General features: G+C 37.6%; 1 protein-coding gene across 2 annotated transcripts; it reads right to left on the minus strand.

Annotated features, from left to right (window-relative positions):
• Positions 1 to 6,937: 6,937 nt before the first annotated feature.
• mettl14 (methyltransferase 14, N6-adenosine-methyltransferase subunit) lies at positions 6,938 to 20,403 on the minus strand. Of its 2 annotated transcripts, none has more exons than XM_061730016.1 (11): positions 20,226 to 20,403; positions 19,876 to 19,964; positions 17,244 to 17,331; positions 15,794 to 15,871; positions 13,805 to 13,892; positions 13,630 to 13,720; positions 13,400 to 13,541; positions 11,234 to 11,326; positions 9,819 to 9,935; positions 7,598 to 7,808; positions 6,938 to 7,461 (listed from the first exon to the last, which is right to left on the minus strand). In XM_061730016.1, exons 1-11 carry the CDS (start codon positions 20,289 to 20,291, stop codon positions 7,157 to 7,159), a joined length of 1,368 nt encoding a protein of 455 aa, XP_061586000.1. In that variant the 5' UTR covers positions 20,292 to 20,403; the 3' UTR covers positions 6,938 to 7,156. The 2 variants fall into 2 exon arrangements, with proteins under 2 accessions (XP_061586000.1, XP_061585993.1); XM_061730009.1 differs by having other exon boundaries at positions 17,238 to 17,331.
• Positions 20,404 to 20,772: the final 369 nt, after the last annotated feature.

Here is a 20,772-nt window from a genome sequence, read left to right on the forward strand (position 1 = left end):
TGTGCAAAAAAGATACCAGAGTCACAAATTATTTTGTGTTTAGTGCAGCCTCTTAGCAATGAAAGGATCAGCATAAATGTACACAAAATGCGCAAGGCAAGGCAAGGCAAGGCAAGGCAAGGCAAGGCAAGGCAAGGCAAGGCAAGGAAAGGCCAGGCAAGTTTATTTGTATAGCACATTTCAAGAACAAGACAATTCAAAGTGCTTTACATAAAAAGATTAAAAAATCACTGGTACTGTAATTTAAAGGAGCATGAGGCAGGATTGAGGCAGGATTCATGAAAAAAATGCGTATAGGTTTTAAGTTTTCCCCGTTCTCCCGTGCCAGCTTCGCTGTTGGCTGCAGTACCCCCGACGGCCATTGTGGCGAAGGGTGGCGCTAATGAGTCTGATTTCTTAAAGGAGCCTCATGCTCCTTTAACCCAATTAAACATCTGCAGTGTTCTTTGGTCCACATCTTGACTTACAAAATGCTGGGTACCTAAATTGAAGTAGATATCTACTAGACAAGGCCCAGGGATACATTTTCCTCTGGCCTTTGAGCCACATGTGGCCCTCACATTCATTTCTGTAATTCATGTCAAAGTAGGTAATGGCATTATGGACCACATCTGGGACATAAAACACATGCTGTAACCCAGGTTAAACTACAGTAAGCTCATGCTCCTTTGGCCACATGACAAGTGCTGGTCTGTTTAATACTTCCTTGTGATTGTGTAATATAGTTTTGTTTACTTATTTATTTATTTTTTCTTATTGCTTTCTTATTATTTATTTCTAATTATGTTCTGACACATAAAGTAAAACATGAGAACTGAAAGTGGGTTGAACATATTCAATCAGCAAAATTAGTTGGAAAATTAAAAGCTGTTCACTTAAAACTGTGACTTATCTCCTTCCTGGCATTTGCATTACAATGGGGAACTCTTCTAGCTTGCGGGTGTGGTCAAACCTTTGAAGAAGAGCAGGTTAGTCTACATTACACAAAGCTACTGTTCAAAGCCAATGGTGAGCAGATTTCTTTTCTTTCTTTTTTTTTTTTTAGTTCCTGGAGAGTACATCATGATACGTACATGATGGCTATCGTCAGTTGTAATGATTAGGACAAATACATGCTTAAATACAAGCTTAAAAAATGATATTAGTAAAGATATATGAATTTAATTGCTTTAAGTGAATATAAGTTCACATATAGTGAAAATGTCTCCAACAAACCAATAATAACTGAATTCGTTTGCGGAGATGGGAGAACCAGAAGGACGACCATCACTAAGACGACTCCCATTGCGAACTCACAAACGCGAGAAACAAATAGGCTACTATCTTGCCACAAATCCTTAGATTATTTGTGGGGAAACATATTTTAAACCATCCCTGCAGCCGTGGTTGTAACCACGGCTTAGAAATGTGGGGCCAGATTTCTTGATTGATATCTTGTATCTAACGAGAATCAAGGAACAAGGCTGTATTCCTTTTATGGTCATCGTGCCCTGCTCTTGCTCTTCAGGCTCACATCAAAATAATCACTAAATAAGTCAGATATACAGTTAGATCTGAAAAGGATTTGGATAATGGCAGAGTTTTCATGAACTTTCCTTTACATACCACCTCAATGGATTTGAAATAAAACAGCTGAGATGCAATCAAAGTGTAACTTTTCAGGTTTAAATAGGCTATGTCTAAAGTATTACAATTAAAACAAATGGAAAATACACAACAGAATCCACACTTGCAGGTTGTACTATAAGCTCTGTATGCGTTAAGTACGGCAGGCCGAATAATGTCCATTTACTAAGTTTAGCATTTTTACATGTTTTCATTTTATTGTTGTAAGATTAGTGGAACCCACATCATTTAAGCCATTTAAAAAGTGAAAATCTGAATGTAATTCTTAATTTAAGAGAAAAAGAACCATCTCTATTTCTGTTATCTATGTTTTTGATGTCAACTAGTACGTAAACTAATAGATAGATAGATGAATATGAATGTATGTGGGTCTCGGTGTATTGACTCCCAAAGCCTAGCCAAGGCTAATTCTTAGAATTTACAGGTTCTTGTAGTTAAATGCTGAAAAGGTGTTTTGAATTATGTACATTCAAGACTGAGGACATACTCATAATTAATCTAATTGCATAACAAGAAACCTAAGTATATGCTATCTTTATCAAAATGACGGGACTTTTCTTTCAGGGTGCTATATTTGGCTCTCGGTCATAGATCTCAGGACAGTGCGGGTTTGTGTTCATAACTAAGCCGTCCGAAACAAAACAGACACTATTCATGAAAAACTGTGACGTTAAGGTTGCAAATTATGATGACGCATCCATGAATGTGGCTTAAGACCCAGAGCTTTGAGAGATTACTCAATTTATGTTGAAAAGAAACACCATGCTGAGAATATCACGTCAAGAGAAAAATAGTAGCCCTCTGCTTACACTGAGGGAAAATGGAAAGAATTGCATTCAGAGAATGAAAAGTGCGTTGTTGGATGCGTTATTAGAATCATAACAGTCAACCATTCTTGTGCAATTTTATTCAGCTTTCTGTGTCAGCATACTCAGTTAAATAGTTTTTATGTTTGAATATTTACTCATTTTAATTGTAGGTTCAAAACACATCTTACTTATATTCCATGACAAAAAGACGTTTTCAAAGGTGAAAAAATGGTTTAAAAAAAAAAAACAACTTTTCAATTTTGAAATGAATGCAAACAAAGTCTACGTTACTCCGTATTATGCCGTGTGTAATTATACAAACATGCAGTTATATGTGTACGGGCAAATTCTTCTAGAAACTTTATTTGAGTGGCAGCTGGCAGGCAGCCAACAGCCTTAAAAAACACCTCACTGACGTTTATCGGTTTTTATTACGGTCCATGTTGTGACTACATCCTCATTTTTCCCGAATACAGTGAAGTTTATTTATATCAAACTGTCTCATGATCAAGCCTTCTGTTTATGGATTGATTTCAGAAAACTATCCTCTTCATGCCATTATTTTTAAGATGTGACTTTAAATCAGTTACTTATATACAGTATATATATATATATATATATATATATATATATATATATATATATATATATATATATATATATATATATATATATATATATACATATAATTTCCCAGGTGAGGTCTGTTTATAGAGAAATAGAAATTAAGCCTGCTTTTCCTGTTATGAACATAATTTCTTTTGGCCTTACTCCAACAGATACTCATCCTAAAACATTGATGTAAAGCACTTTGAATTACCTTGTGTTGAATTACGCTATACAAATAAACGTACCTTGCATTCCCTTGCCTAAAGCCCAGATTCCTCAAATCCTGAAATATGTGTGAGTACTTACTACAGGTTGATGTACACCACAGGATAAATAAGCATGACATTTGAGCTCTTTAATCATGCTGTTTTGGTTGTAGTTTTTTTTTGTGCTAATCTCAGATGAATATTAAGACATTAATACATCACTAACACCCACAACGGTCACATGAAATATTTAATGATAGGGAAGCAAATGTGTTGAAACGGTGTAAAGTATTTATGACCGTGTACGGATGATTTACTTCCTGTGTGACAAGTGTCAAAACTGAGGTATACTGAAAACCTACACAGCCTACAGCATTAAAAAACAGAAATTTAAGTTGTAGCAGACGATTTAGCATGATCATCTCCACACATCCGGTCCCAGTGCATTTCAAATGTAACTACAGTCTTCATAAAACCCCAAACACAAGTGAAGCTGCACTGTGTCTGCATTATACCTTATGGAAGTTGACACAGCCATTGGTCAGGGTCTTGTCTGTTTCACTGAGTTACTGAGTAGTATGCAGCAAAAATCATGATCCTGTTGTCATTTAAGTTTGTCCGGCATATAAACATTATTCAAATGATCTCTTTACTATTTCTGTCCCTTATTCGGGAGAAATGTATCTCAAATGCTTGCAACATGCACGGAGATTATAGAATATTTTATTCAAACTCTTAAAATGTTTATGTCAAGGGAAGAGAGAAGCACCAGAAACTTAACCATAGTTGCTATGGTCAATTTAGTAGTTATTCTACTCTAACAGGCACAACTGAAACTCTTTATTGAGTAACAGAATCTCATGTACCCCTAAACAAAATGTGTCATTCATAGACTTAGGGAGCTTTCAGACCTGTGGCCTGTTTGTTTTGTTCCGATTCAGGGGCTAAATCGATAAAGTTGTTTCGTTTTTCGTTTGTGGCGTTTGTGTTCACAAGGTAAAACCATCTGTAGCGGTCAAAGCTGTTAACAAATGCCATGCGTGGACCAACTGTTCTCTCATTGGTCAGAAATGAACGCGGAAGGAGTTTCCTCTTCCGTACCCCGGGAAAAACAACTATGGAGCATCGTAAGCGAGTGTGGCTAGTTTGTTTCTGTGTGCGATTATGTTCCTCACTGCAAACGAACCGCTACAGGTCTGAAATGGAAGCGAGCCGAGACCACCTCTCCTACGTGATCTTGGCTCGCTTGTTTTGTCCCGCATCCGAGCGCGATTGCTGTGTTCACATATACCAAACCAACCGATCTTTAGGGGGAAACGCTCCCTGTTTCGGAACAACTGCTCCAAACGGGACAGGTGTGAAAGCACCCTAAGTTTAAGAGTTTTCAGCCATGTGAACTGCTCTTTGTGATTGTACTAAACCACAGGTGTTTTGTGAAATAGCACCCGTTTATCCCATTTTGACAACTTAAACATGAAAATGTTTTACATGAGTACTGCCATTGTTCCAAATGGATTAGCTTCATTCAGACGAGAATGCATGTACGCTCAGATCTCTGAAGACAATGGCTCAAAATATGAAAAGGAAAAAAGAAGTCACAACAGCCAGAAAATGCCATGTGAAACTGTTAAGCAACATCTCCTCTTGAGGGGATTTTAAGTTGCTTCGGAACGAGTACACACAAACTATGGTATGTCGGGGTGCTTGTGTAGAATTCCTCAAATCGCAACACTGCCAGATCGCCATTCCCTGTGCATGCCTGACGACACGCAGGACAAGCATGAACAGAAGCTCACAACCAATCAGCTTCAGCAGAGATGATGTGCGTGCAGCACAGACACACATGCCAAATATGCTGGCGACTGCTGAGATAAGTGAGATGTCATTGGGTTTCTCAAGCAGCTAAAATGAAATGCTCAAGGATCATGTTCCAGGTCTCTGGAAAGCGCCTAGAGACAACTTCTGTTTTAACAGACGCTATCTAAATAAAATTGAATTGAATTGAATTCAAATGAAGGTCTATAAATCATTATTTTGATGATATAGTCAGTTCACAAGTTAACAGTACAGCACAAAAATTAGCACCTTTCTTTTAACCCTTTCCTTTGCGCAACAACATAACAGTCACCCGGTTGTAAGGCAAGGCAAGACAAGTTTATTTGGATACCACATTTCAGCAAGTCAATTCAAGGTGTTTTAACATAATGAAAATATGAAAAGTCATTCTTGTAGTCATTCCTAATATTAAGTTAATACAACCTAAGAAAAACAATGTTTGACTGTGCCATTATTTATTTACTAAAAGAAGCTTCAACTGAAAAAAGTCATGTGGGCAATTCTAGGTACTCCCACACTCCAGTAGCTTGTAGATCCAGCTTTCACAACTTTTCGTTTCCTTTTTGACTTTATCAGTCTCTCGCGTCATTGTGCAGGAATTTTGGTCTATTGTTCCTGACAACAATGCTTCAGTTCACTGAGCTTTCGGGACATGCAGCTCTTAAAAGTCTCACCTCAATAGCTTAAAGGCGTTGAAGTCTGGACATTTGACGAGGCCATTCAAAACCTTGATTTGCTAGTTTTTCCATTTATTCTCATGTAGATTTGCAGATATTTTGGGGCGGTCAATGTCCTATTGTATGACCAATTTCTAGGAAGGATGGCCTCACATTTGCATCCAAGTCTTTCCTCAGTAACTGCAAAGCAACCCCAAACCGTCAGCCATCCACTATCAGGCTTGACAGCGAGTATGAGGCAACTCTGCCGAAACACCTTGGTTTTCACCAAAGTGGGAATTGAGCAGTCACACCAAGCAACTTGAATTTAGTCTCGTCCTGTCCATGGGACATTGTTCCAGAGGTCATGTATTTTGTTCAAATGTAGTTTTGCAAACAGCAGTTATGCTTCTTTTAAAACAGAAGAGGCTTTCTCTTGGAAGCCCTTCAAAATAAACCATAGTTAAAGGGTCTGAGATGTAGCTGTTGGTATTTTTCATATTTTTATTATCATTATACAGTCTGACCCTTGCCTAAATTTACTGGGAGATTGGCAACGCTCTTGAATGTGTTTTGCTTTTGGAAGACTCTCTCACCATTACTTATGTCAGCACCGTTAAGCATTGTGTTAGCACACATTTTAACACTGCATACCAGCAAACTGCCAGACGCTCTGCTTTTATAGAGGTCTGACCGTCCGCTTACAGGACTGTCTCAGAAAATTTGAATATTGTGATAAAGTTCTTTATTTTCTGTAATGCAATTAAAAAAAAAAAAAATGTCATACATTCTGGATTCATTACAAATCAACGGAAATATTGCAAGCCTTTTATTATTTTAATATTGCTGATTATGGCTTAAATCTTAAGATTAAGATTCCCAGAATATTCTAATTTTTTGAAATAGGATATTTGAGTTTTTTAAAACTGTAAGCCATGATCAGCAATATTAAAATAATAAAAGGCTTGCAATATTTCAGTTGATTTGTAATGAATCCAGAATGTATGACATTTTCACATTACAGAAAATAAAGGACTTTATCACAATATTCTAATTTTATGAGACAGTCCTGTGTGATCGTTTTCATCATGGATTGATGATTAGTGGAATTTTCCATGTAACTTTTTTTATAATCTGTAGGTATACATATCATTTTCACAATGTATTCAACAAAAACTTAATATGTAAACAAAAATATCAGAAAGAGTTTATTCTGACAATACATGTACAGTACAATTCAATGTATAGTCATGAAAAAATTATCACATATTAAATCATTAAAAAAAAAAAAAATAAGAAAAAGACTGGTCACACTTGCTAGCTTTTCAGCTGCAACGTACTATCCAAAACAACTTAAAACAAAATATGAGCTTGTGTTTGATACTTTCAGTCTGGCAGGAATGAGTTTGTTGCTCTAGCGAGGTTGAAACCCGCGATGTGGCCCTCCCCTTCCTCTGAACCCTCCTCTATCCCCCCGGAAATTTGGGCGGTTTCTTTCTCTGCCTCTGTCTCCGCCTCTGCCAGAGTTTGGCCCTCCACGTCCTCCTCTCGGGGCGCCGCCGCCGCGGTCCGACTTCATCTTCACAGGGGATTTGGGTCGCAGCCTCTCTATTTCCTCCGTGCAGCCGGATAGATACGTGTCAGGCATGGTGAAATGCGAGACATAGGTCTCTGGGTTAAAGTTGGTGTTCGTCAAGGTCGGACCAACTGTCAGCCATCCTAGAAATGTAAGAAAACAAATCAACATGATGTTGGTTGATAAACAAGCTGTGGCAGACAGAAAAGAAACCACTCAGAATGTTATCCTAAAACCTCGGAGTTAATATATCCTGAGGAAAGAGCTCGTTCATCTTACCTGGTCTGATTGTTGAGTCTCTTCCGAACAGGTGCAGCCTCCTGCGGGCCAAACAGAAGTGCTCAATGATGTGGAAGATTTCCACCGGCTTCTCCACATTTCCCATTTCCGGCTCCTCAGTGATGATCAAGTCAATGTCCACATTGGCATGGATGAAGTCCCCGTCAGTGCTCCTGTGCACCGTTCCCTTGATTCCCATCAAGCAGTGCTCCTGGAATGAATGAAATAAATGTGTTGTTATTGTTGCCCCTTGTCAGATAAAGTTTACACTATTTTTGGGGTACATTTAAGTTAATCGAGGTGTATGTTTAGCATCTGGAGAAAGGTCTGCCACAATACCTGAACTTTTACTGGATAACAATAATATGCAATATCTTCACTGCAACGTGCAAATGTGTAAATACCCATCTGTAAATATCAGTCTGTTATTTTTTATATACCAGTATTCTTATTATTTATTTTTCTTCTTATTATAATTATTGTATATACCAGTTTACTGTTTATAGTGTATCATACTGATATTACTACTTTTTGTTATAACTATTTCTATTGATGCCTCTTGTTTTTGCACTATCCCCTTTGCTGCTGTAAACTGCAAATTTCCCCTCTGTGGGACTATTAAAGGATTATCTTATCTTATCTTATAACATTTATTGTCATGGAAAAAATGGGATAGATATTGTTATTTGAATAAAATGTAATATCATGTTTAAAAAAAAGCTTGATTTATAATAAAACATTGCCTCTGAAAATACAAAGTATATGTTCATGCATTGGCACAGTGCAATAAGCTTAACTTTAAATGAGGTGTTTGTTACAATACAATAGCTCTTATTTAAGAATGAAGCATTGTTGGGTTTGGAGAGCCATTCATTTGTCTTAATCCCAAATATTTCCAAACCTTATTTGTGGTTTGAGTCAAGTGACACACGATCATCAGATTTGTTTGAGTTTGTACATGAAAGTGTGTGTGCGTTTTCATGCAATGAAGCAATGTGAGCCCCACCTACTGTGAAACTAGAGATGGAAGTAGAGTTTCAAGTACAGACCCTGTACAACCAGAAAAACCCTGTTACTCTTACTTTTTCTTCCTGTTCTTTTCACAGTGATCTCAACTCTTATAGCAGCGAACAGCTTGCTGTTGATTTTAGTATCGGGTTTGCTAAAACAGTGGTTCTCAACCTTTTTTCAGTGTTGTACCCCCTGTGAAATATTTTTTCAGCCAAGTACCCCCTAACCAGCGCAAAGCACTTTTGGTTGTAAAAATAAGACCTAAAACAGAGCACTGTGCCATCAGTAACTGATTTATTAAACATAAAAATATTGCTGCTACGCTTCAACCACGACTCCATCGTTGGTCCAAGTGATTGACAGGTGAATCCAGGTGGCATTTGACAGGTTAGGTGGAACCATCCTGGTGTGGGGGAGACTCTGGGGTTTTAGGATAATAAGTTGAATAGCCTACTCCTGAAGATAAAATTCATTTTATGAATTTAGACTTATATTTTCCTCAATTATTTATGAAATATTTATTTTCCGAGTTTTACACGGATGCTACTTTTTAAATATATGTATATTTTAAAATCTCACGTAGCCCCTGGAGTGCCTTCACGTACCCCCATTTGGGAACCACTGTGCTAAAATATAAATATGTAAATAAAATCAACGAGAAATGTGAATGTGCAGAAAGTTTATAAATAAAAACGAAAAACCTAAACCTTTGAGACCTGTGCTGAGAGTGGAACACAATTGTTCCATTGTGTTCCAGTTTAGAGAAAAAAAGTTACATCAGATTCATACCAAGCTGTGCTGACGGCTCACTTTAATCCTACAACAAATCATTTCTATTTTTGTCGGGTGTGTGTTCCTCCAAGCTGATACCACCCACAGTCATGAGAAACAATAGCTTTCTGTGGCATTTATGATCACCATGCCCTAATCCAAATGACAGGTATGGACTGGAAAGTGGGCCAGAAATCGCCAAACAATCATGCACCGTACCTCCAGTGGAGCTCCACAGAGAAGTATTTTGTCATTAGTAATTCATTGGTGCAACATATGGTTACTGTTACTGCAACATGTCTAGATGAGTCTTAAATTAAAAATGTCTTCATCCACAATTTTCAGTAAGCAAAGACACTGACAATGTTTTATGTTAATGTGAATGCAAAGTTAGATATTTCTTTGTCTGGGTTTAGTGATGGAGGTATGTGAAGTGTACCTTGGTGCTCTGGAACACTGCTTTTGGATCCAGTGCTTTGGTCTTGCCCGGGTTATTCTTGTTGGTCTTGATCCAGCAGATGTCCTCACACCTCCGGAAACCCCACTTCCTGAGGCACTGAGATGGAGGCATCACGAGTAAGGCTAGGCTTACTTATTCATATAGCACACTGACATTGACAACAATCTATACAATTTCACGAGTTGCATCAGATCTGCAACGACAGACATTTGTATTGTGTGGATAAAGCAGATTATCGGTTTAGACTCTGAAATGTCTGCATTGATGAAATACAGCCGCAGGACATGCACACTAAAGCTTATGTCATAATTATTACTTTAAATAATGTAAATTCTGTAAAACCCAAGACTTTTTTTTTTTGTTTTAAATCGCCTGACAACTGACCACTTAAGCAGTCTAAACAAGCATAAATGTTGCTTCCACTCTCATTTGGCTTCTTACTTAGCTTACTTCTTACTCTTTCCCCAAGCTGTTGCTCTGATGAACTCATCACTCAGAGTCTCAGAGTAATCAACCACTGTGCAATAATAATAATAATCACAACCACAATTATATGCTGTAACAATGCACCTTTCAATAATCATGTCTAACTCGACTGCTGCACCTTTCACAATTTCTTAAATTGTATATATGTTAATAAGAGCTGTCATTTGCCTATTGCCTATTTACTGTACAGTGAGCGAAAATAACCGAGTCAAATTCCATGTCTTGTTTGACCTGATTTGGCCAAATAAACATGATTCTGATTATAGTCTCTAATGCTTGAGAGAACTGGGGACACATCTTTAACATGGGCTTTCGAAAATATAATTTGCTAAATGTAAAAAAAAAAACGTCTTAAGTATTTAGTTAAAGGACATGTATTATTATACCGCAGATGAATAAATGGGAATGAGAAAAAGATGATATGGGTAAAAAAAAAAAACAACGTTCAATTCAAATACAGTATACCAGTTTTGGAAAAGGTTATAATATTCATATCCACAGGGCAGGCCTGTGATTACGTTACTGATAAGCTCATACAAGCAAACCCACAAAGCAAAAAATGTCTTTGTATGTTTGTTTGCTCGACAAACAAAGTGAACCCATTTGCTGAGAGTACATATGAATAGTTCAGACATAAAAAACAAATACTTTTGCTCAAATAGATTTCAAGAAATGTTTATTAAACCTCCGTATTTGTCACATCCAACAAGTTCCACACTTGAAGGATATCTATTTACCAGAAGAAAAAATACGGTATTATGACTGTTTTATGAAGCCAAACCACGAACCAGGAAAGAAAAAATGAAATATTTTAGATACAGCTACCCTGTTATGGATTTATATATGTTTTTGTCTGGAAGAAGTGCAGCTGCTTTGTGTCGATTATTACATCAAATAGATTATTTTACCATTCTGCCCAAGTCCAGTCCTTCTCCAGAGCCACACCAGAGAAAGACGAAGGAACGTAAAGCTGATATCTCCTCAATCTCCAGTCTCATTATCTACAAAAGCAGAGGGGGGAAATGATCACATGATAACATAAGCATATTCAATAAGATCCTTTTTAGACACACACATCTGTACATACATTTTGTGCCAACTGAACATGTTGCAGTCATGTCTTGATGACCCCATGGTGCTTTTTTCATAACATTCTGCAGCTCCAACAAAGTCAGACCTAATAAAACACACTCATCACTTCCAACCTGACATGTGCCTGAACTGCTGCGGTGGTAATGATGATCATTCCCACACAGAAACGGGGAATTCATCCGACACGAAATACGCAAGATGCCTTCATTAACCATTTCCTTGTGCAATGACGCTTCTTATTCAGCAATGACGAGAAGTGAATCCATGTTAAGGAAATCAATACAGCAAATACGACTGCACGATTGTAGTGTATTTAAAGTGACACCATGTAACTTTTGCAAGTTTTTAGGTCAGAGCCGAAAAATATATAGAAAACATACAATAATTATTCCAAGATTAATTCTCGTCCCGATTCCTTGATTGATCACCTTCTCACTTTCTCTTACCATCACATGTTTCTTAGTTGCCTCTGCCATGATGTTCACTGTAGCTCTCTAACTAGATTCCTCTTATACCCATTGACCATTGTCGTTGATCTGGGACATAAGCGACCATAAAGCGATAAGCAGTTCTTGCGAGATACAGTCAGGACCAGAATCCAACGTTTCTTTTGGATAGTTTTTGCCAACAGGGTAGGAGACCATGGTAACTAAACAAACCTTACAATAAAGATAAAAAAATATGAAAATACGTCCCAGCATCAATTTAAATTCCCACGTTTGTTTGTTTTTTGGTTTGTTCGTTTATAAACTTTTCAACAAGCTTACATGCTTTGCGCACCATTGTGATACTTAGTAATGAAATAATGTTTTGTCTCTTATCTGGAAAGCAACTTCACAAATATTAAAAATGATTTAATTTCTATCTTTCCTAATGCAAAACCCTTATATAACAAAGCAAAGCATCACAAACACTTTGACATTTGCACATTCTCTGCCTTTGTTGCCATGTGTGTGTTTGCGCGTGTGAGAGAGAGAGAGTGACATGTTCACGTGACTGATCACTACGTTGTGTTTATTTTGTATCCTTTTGTTTCATGCCCAGACAATTACATTTTACATAACACGGTCTAGGAGTTCAGGGCGAGGTATACTAGTACTGTGAGTTATTTTCGGCCAACTTTCATACTGCACAATCTTTTACATCATTGTCAGTTGTTATTCTGTTTCTTGCTCATTTTGGCCCTCACTTGATCAGAGCTGTCGCATTTCCTCAGAGCATGTTCATTATTCACAACATGTGAATAATGAACATGCCAAGTGAGCAAAAATGTGTTTTTTCTTTTGTTTTTAAATCATGCAGGTACTATTTTTTGTAATTATATTTATTAATTCTAATTATTTATTGGATTATTTTATTGCATCATTTTATACTGTTCTTGGTTTGTTATTTATGTGGACATGGTTTTGTTTTATCAGTGCAAATTGTACAACACTTTGGAGAATGTGCTATATAAAGAAACTTTGACCTGACTTGACCTTGTCGATGCTCTAAGCATTTCAGCACAAGTGGCTCTCATACAGAAACTTAACATAGTACTTGTTGTTTTCATTTTTCCTAGATGCGCTTAGATAAATACTTTAAATATAGTTTGCTAGCTCGTTCTGATAAAAGAAAAAAAAAAAGAAAAGAAACCTCTTCGCTGCTGAACCTAATTGGTGACAGTATAACCCAATAAGGGATTCTTCAGTGCTTGATCTTGGATTGATTTATATGTGAACATTAAGAAAAAAAGGATCAAATGTAAAATGGGAAAAAAAAGAAAGAATTGAACTGCTCTACAGAACCAGATTTCATAATTTTACACATATTTATATGTCTGACAGTCACTCCCATGCACATTTCTTTCCTTCATTAAATTATATTTTATTCCTGATTTTCTGCACTAAACTTTTCAAGCCAGTCATAACTTGATTAAAAAATCCTTACTTGCCCAAACTATTGAATGCAAACCAGCTAAAGATGCGTGCATGAATACGTACATCATCCCAGGTCCAAAAGCGTTCAGTGTTGCTGATGCCTGACTCTCGGTAGTATTCCTCTAACGGAGGCTCAAGCAGAATCACATCAAACTGGCACTTTAAATCCCGCAGGTCAAAATTCTCCAGATCAGCCTGAAGATACCTGAATACAGAAACATACGCATCTCTATTAGAGTCAGCTCCTCTCATAACTAATGACCTATCAACATTTGCATCATCATCCAACATACATGGGGGGGGTGTTGGTGGTGGATATGAGTTCATCTTTCAGTCTGATCAACTCTCGGAGTTTAGGATACTCCTCAAATCGGTCAGCCAGACCTTAAGAAGAGAAGAAGACAGGTCAGACTTAAACACGAACATGCATGTGGTTATAAACACTCAGAAAGACGAGGATACACCTACCGACATCCCTGATGAAGTTCTGCGGCCGATGCCCCGTGTCCACAAAGTGCTGACAGTAGTCGTTATGAGGGTTCAAACTCTGGGTGCCCTGAGAATGACACGCAGGGGGAAAGAACATTGTTATTACCAAAATGTTTCAAAAAAGATATGTTCATAAATAGCTGGATGTTTTGGTGTATTTTCTCATATATTTAGTAAATATTTCTGGAAACGCTTAACTAAAACTGCAAGCTTAAATGTGAATTCAGTGGAACAAATGTAGAATCACATAAAGACTAAAATGTGTTCACTTTCAACAATACTGATCCTTCTGATATTGGGGGGATTTTTTAGGGCTGATTTTTAATATACATCCATATGACAATTTAAAAAGAAACATAATTACAAATAAAGTTAGAGAAGTAGATCAAAAGCATCTGTATCACTGTGTTATTTGATTCTGAATCACTCAGAAAGTCCAAACATTTATCAAGTCAGTAAACAGAGATGGTGAATTATTTTTAATCTGTTGGGGCCACTTATGTATTTTTATGAAACCAACGTCGATGTTTTCCACACACCTCTTGGGTACAGGACTTTTAAAAACAAAAAATAAGGCATAGATAGGTTTTCTTCATACAGAGTATGCACAAAGTAAGAATGAGCTTCAAAACCGAATATGGGTAGCTATAAAAGTAGTCACAGATGTAAAATGAGTTTAACAGCTTGCTTTGAATGAAAACAAAGATAACTTGGGGACGTGAATGGTTTGATGCCGGTGCTGCTGTGTGTCCTCCCGACTGAAAACATTAGAACAAAAAAAAATGGATGCATTTTGAATCTTCGTCCAACCTTTTTGTCTGTACCTGCTTGTTTGAACTTTTACACAGCTGTATGCCCCGGGGTGATGTGTAAATATATTTTATATAATAAAGCAGGCATTGACCTCAGCTGCCTGTTTAATTGTTCGTTTTAATCAAAGCCCCATGTGTGTTATTGCAGGTTAATGCCACATGAATCATCTGACTGTGTGCGGGACATTCCACAGACAACGCCCAAGCTTTGTGAGGTGCAGAGTTGAGCTGCCAAACAAAACCCATCCTTCAGCATCTAGATCTGCAGCTAAAATAAGACCTGTTTATCGCAATCCTCCGCAGACTGAGATATGTCGAACTTCTGGTAGAAGGAAGTAAATCTGATAGTGACAAAGCAACAATTTTATTTTGACTACTGTGGGTTATTCTTTTCTCTACGTCAGTTCATGCTACATGCCTTATGTTCACACTTAGTCACCCGGTGCCATAAATATCCAAGATACTTAGTGTCTCCAACCACTCGGACTCTTCACTGGCCAACAGACAAAAGGTCTTTTTAGTTCCCTGTGACAATGCGGATTACTGACAAATGACAAATCTATCCAGGAAATTTAGTTCGTGCCAGGTTTTTTTTGTGTGTATTTTGTTTTTGTATTCTGCACTCTTAATAAAGCAGGTATATTTATAAAAAAAAACCCCAATGTGTGTACTTGCTTTAAAAAAATCCACATACATGTTCCCGAGCAGCCACATCAACACTGCACATCCTGCAGGATTTATCTTATGTTTAATGACATTTGTGTTCACTAAACATTCTTATAAACAACAATCTCTTTAAGAGAAGGAAATTGTTGACGATACCCATAACTGACTTCATAATCAGGTGCTACTGGGAATTATGCCGCTTCACCAGTATTTTCAAAACTCTACTTCCTCTTACCGCCCAAAAGGTTAACAAGGGAGTTTTACACACAACTCTCATGTGAGAAACGAAAACAAAACCTTTGCCAAAACTTCTCGAGGCTTTTTTTTTTTTTTTTATAGAAAGGGCGGAGGAGGGACCTAACATAGTTCATTAAGGGTATCAATTTTAATTACCTCAATAAAAAACAATGTAATGAAGTTGAAACTTTCTCACACATTGAATTACTACAAAGCAACGCACAAGAAAAGTTAAGTTTAAATAGATTCCAACCTTGAGGAAAGTGCTGGAGTCCTTGTACACCTCTTCATATGGGTTGTTCTCATCGGGCGGCGGCACTTCCACTTCATCCTTAACACATGCACAAAAACAAAAAACATAGACGAGGCACAATATTTATCGTACATTTCTTTGTTCTGGCAACCTGAGCCGATCCTAAATGGTGATGTAAATACACAATAGACCACAGACTGACAAGCTAATTACACCTGTGGGAAAAGCGACGAAATCTGTGCAACGACACCTTTGTACTGCCGGCGAACCCTGACACTCTTCCTTGTTCTGTAAATAAAGACGTTTGTAAATGTTGCCGCTCCATTTCATATCATATCCATATCTTGGCCTGTGTTGAAAAACATCAATTATCCGATTCTACATCGATTCTCATATTAATTCCTTAAAATCGATTAGTATGTCTAAAGATCGCCTGATGAACTTTAATCCCAGTAGTCACCATCATTTAATTTGTGCATGCATGTGGTGTGAAACTATCAAAAAATGAACATGACATCAAGTTTAATACTAACTTTAATATGTTTCTTAACTACACTGTCATTTAATTAAAGTAACAGCTCAAAAAACATTTTTAAAAACACTAACCCAAATCGATATTGGATTGCATTAAATCAAATAGTGATAATCAATTCTGAATCTTAAGACTGAATCGAATCGATTCTTGGCTCTTTAATCGATCCCCAGCCCTATCCATATCCACAAGCATAACTTGGTAAAAAATCCAAGAACATTGTTTTATACGAACTGACAGTATTGGTTTACCCATGTTTTTCCTTCAAAATGTATTATTAATTGTTATGGTAAATTCCTCTTACACCGTATTAATCAGACTAAGGCTGAAAGACAGTCATTTTGCAATCAAATGCAAACTATTTTTCCACACTCATTGACCTAAAAATGTTGGTTTGCCAAACAAACTGACACAAATATAAGACAGTCCTGAGACAAGGAGACTTATTCTCTTCTGACCCTTCCATTAATCTAAGTATTAGAAGTTTAGATGGATCTATCTTGAAGACTGATTCAAAAACAGGCAGCCAACAGCCAGATGCTAATTATTATTCACTGATACATGTTCACCTGTAATGTCTTTCGTAAATACTTAAACAACCTATCTTAGTTGAAATATCTCTTAATGCAAATTAACATGCAACATTTGCTTTTCAAAAGTCTGTCAGAAACCATGTCTAGGTTATTACTTGAATTTGTGTTTTAAGGTAGATCGGAAGCTTCTGCAGATTCACAACAAACATTCCCTCCTAAAGGGGAGTTTTTCTTGCCACTGTTTGGCTTAAGGATTTTCTCCCACTAGGGGAGTTTTTACCTGCCACTGTTTATGTAATAATCGCTCAGGTAAATGTTCTGGGTCTCTGGAAAGCGCCTAGAGACAACTTCTGTAATAAAATTGAATTGAAGTTATTACCCGCACTTTTTGTTCTTCCACATCTTCCTCTGTTTCCTCTCCCTCTGTCGGTGGCTTCTTTTTGGAAGGGGGAACTGAGCTGTCATATGAAGACCTGCAAAATTAAATGATTTTACATTCAATTCTACATTCTTTGCTCTCTAATTGGAGCACCAAGAAAAAAAGAAAAAAAAACATGTGGCATGAGATCACAGTGTGATACACTCAACTAGACTAGATACATGTGGCCAGTTTACCAAAATCATCATATAAAAAGCCTTAGAAAGCTTGAATTTCCTTCTCCTTTCTGTTGTTTTTGTGTTTGGGCTTGGGACTAGCGGCGACACTGGGGGATTCAGTATCCTGCCCAGGGACACTTAAGCGCATGGGCTGGGGGACTGAACCCACAACCTTCCCATCTGAAGGCAAATTCATTATCACATTCGATATATTTCTCAAATAGCACAATCGAAACTAAGCAAGAGGAATTATAAACCTATTTTACCTTATCCTTATCTTTAAACTCATCTCTTTGGTCTGGCTTTTACGTAGCATCAAACTTTATTTTTTAGAGGTATTTGTTTTATTTATTTATCTATGTCTTGTAATATTTTTATTATTATTATATTTTATTGTTGTGGACCAATTATTTTTTTGCCTTAATTCTTGAATTTTTATCATTATTTCATTTTAATTAACTATATTGGCCGGGTTTCCCAGATCAGTTAAGTAGTTCTTAACAGCGAAAGACTTCTTTCAAACCTTCTTAAGGAGCCTGTGAAAGAAAATCGCGTTTCCCAGAGTCGCTCTTAGCTTAAGTATCTCTTTCATTAAGAAGGAAATGAAAGATGCTGCTGACCCAGTCTTTACAACCATCTTAGTGAACAAAGACTCACAGATCCAGCCGCGTCAGGCAAATCAATATCACACCAAGCAATGAGATATTACCCCGCACAAGTTTTGATCTATTTTATACTTTAGATTTATATTGTTTAGCATTTATTGGTGACAGCAAAGGGGAAAAAAAAAAGAAAAATAAGGAATAACAAGTGTGTTCCTGTATATGCTTTATGCATTACGCACAAATAAAACGATCATCATGAATATCATTTATTTGATAATTTGGCTGCTCTACAGCATGTTCTCGCTGCAAATCAACCGCGTCACCGTGCGCGAAGCAGAACTGTTTTTATGAACGCATTCGTGCGTCAGCACTTCAGTCCTCTGGACGTGCTGTCGGACCGGGCTGTCCAGGCAGCCGTGACACCGATCCTCCTGCACCGTGCCCGAGCGCATCTATGTGATGACAGGGAAGCAGCAGCTGAAGAACGGGATCCTTTGATGAATCGTTCATTACAGTCTCAAATATAATCAATGGTGTCGGTTTATATTAAAGAATCTTTTTGCCCAGAAGAAAAAAGAGCGAAGACAACGACCCATAACTATTTTCTTCTCTTGAAAAAACCCACCTGCACCGCGGGGTTTAGGATAAAAAGACGCTACGGAGTCGGGATGCAGCAGCATCAGAAGAGCAGTGGAATACGTGCGAGGCGGGGCCGATCTCTGCAATCTGAAGCCCTCTATAATTGTAAAAAGAATTTCACTTATCACGGGTTCTTTTTGGAACATAACCCCTGCGAAAAACCAGGGATTGCTGTAATTCCACGTTGCGATTTGCGAAACTCGCCTTCTCTTGGCTCATGTTTTTGAAAGCACACACACGCCCACCACGTTTCCTCCCGGTTTCTGCGTGTTGGTTTCAGAACCGGACAGCTGCTCCAAAGAGCTTCTGAAAGAGCGAAACTAAAGAACGGTGTTAAGAAGTCATCTGGGAAACACCCATATCTTAGGGTTCTCTCTTAGTTCAAACCTTCTTTGAACCTCTCTTAAATCCTTAAGAGAGGTTGGATCTGGGAAACCCGGCCATTGTATGTCCGTGTGCATTGGTCTCCCAGTTTTTATTTTTGTTTTTATTATGCTTATTTTTCAGTCAAAATGTTAAGCACTTTGTATTTCATGTACCTGGATGAAAGGTGCTATACAAATAAAATTGGATTGATTGATTGATATCTCTACCTCTATATTCAATAATTCAAAACAAATATTAGTCGGGCTTTGCAATAATTTGTAGGTTTTTTTTTTGTGTAGGTCAGTGCAATAATGTGGACATCCGTGCAATAAGTTCGGTCGGGCTCTGTGCAATAAGTTTCTTCTTCTATTGTGTAATGGGTTTTCCGGGAGTGGGAACTGATGTGGGTTAATTATAGTGTGGTTGATTCTATGTTTGGGCAAAGACTTCAGGGTTGTTTATATGTTTGTTGGAGTATGATTGTCGCCGTGCCTCGTGTCCAAGAGAAATTTCTCCTAAGGGAGACAATAAAGATTCATCTTATTCATCTTATCTTACATGTCCTTGTCCCACAGACAGAGAACATATGAATGCAGGTGTTAAAGACCCAGTAGAATAATCGTCCATGTATTTGGGTGCATAATAATCATATCACTTTTTCCTGCACTTCCCCTTTAATACTGACTTGCCTCCATGTTGGTCTGAGCAGATGGTTTGATCTGATCAGATCAATGCTCTTACCTGCATGTTTATCTGATCAGATGGTTTGATCTGCTCAGATCAATGATCTGAGCAGATCAATGCTCTTACCTGCAGGTTTCTCTGGTCTCCTCTATCTCCTTGAGCTCATCCTTGCTGTGCAGCACAGCTCCAATGCTGTCTGCGCTCTCAGCTCCTAACTGGAATCAGATATAAATTAATAAAAACCAAACAACATGCAAATACTTGAAAACTCAATATTGCACCTTGATTTTGCAATGTTTATTATAATTTCATTTTTGTTCGCTATATTGGGCTTTAACTCGTTTATCGTTTACGCTTAACATGCATGCATCTATTTTACCTTTGGTTTAGTTAGAAATTAATAATTACAATGTTTGTGTGATCAGACAGTTGATTAATCCTGGATGTATTGAATTTGTTAACATATGCAGACTTGCCTGTTGAGCTAAAAGTTGCCGTCTAAGTTTTTGCCTCTCCCGGATCTCTTGAAGCCTACTGTTCATTTTCCCTCTTGTTACGGTTTGCAGTAAATTATATGAAACCCTTGGTTGGTATTTAACATATAAACTTCATGCAACTGACTGCAGCACACTGTTCCCCACCACAAGCTACAACAGTGTAGCCGCTATAGCAGAGGTACGCTCGTTATGTACAGCGGGACACCGCAGCCGTCGCTGCTGCCTTTGTGTTGACGGAATAAATTATGAAAAGTGTGAGCGACATTGACGCTTTCTGTTGTTGTTTTTTCCCTCACTTTATTGAAAACTTCAAATATTGACGGCCCAACGCATGAGTAATTGAAAGGGTTCAACTGTGGAATCGAAAACAAATTGACTGACGGTTAACTCCGCCCATGAGGACACATACCGGTGTTCACCGGTGTTTATTTTGAGTCGACGCTTTTGCGAATGAGTGGTCGCCCAATGACGGAGTCATCAGACGCGCAGTCGACGTTTATACATATCATCCAATCAGGGAATAGGT

Source organism: Cololabis saira, chromosome 1, assembly GCF_033807715.1.
Source record: "Cololabis saira isolate AMF1-May2022 chromosome 1, fColSai1.1, whole genome shotgun sequence".
Classification (NCBI taxonomy): domain Eukaryota; kingdom Metazoa; phylum Chordata; class Actinopteri; order Beloniformes; family Belonidae; genus Cololabis; species Cololabis saira.

Excerpts from the sequence above, each read along its gene's own strand:
- mettl14 (XM_061730009.1), bottom strand. The coding sequence starts at position 20,291 with ATGAACAGTAGGCTTCAAGAGATCCGGGAGAGGCAAAAACTTAGACGG. Across the intron at positions 13,542-13,629 it reads ACCACCAACACCCCCCCCAT|GTATCTTCAGGCTGATCTGG; the intron begins GTATGTTGGATG and ends TTCTGTATTCAG. Across the intron at positions 7,462-7,597 it reads AGACTCAACAATCAGACCAG|GATGGCTGACAGTTGGTCCG; the intron begins GTAAGATGAACG and ends TTACATTTCTAG.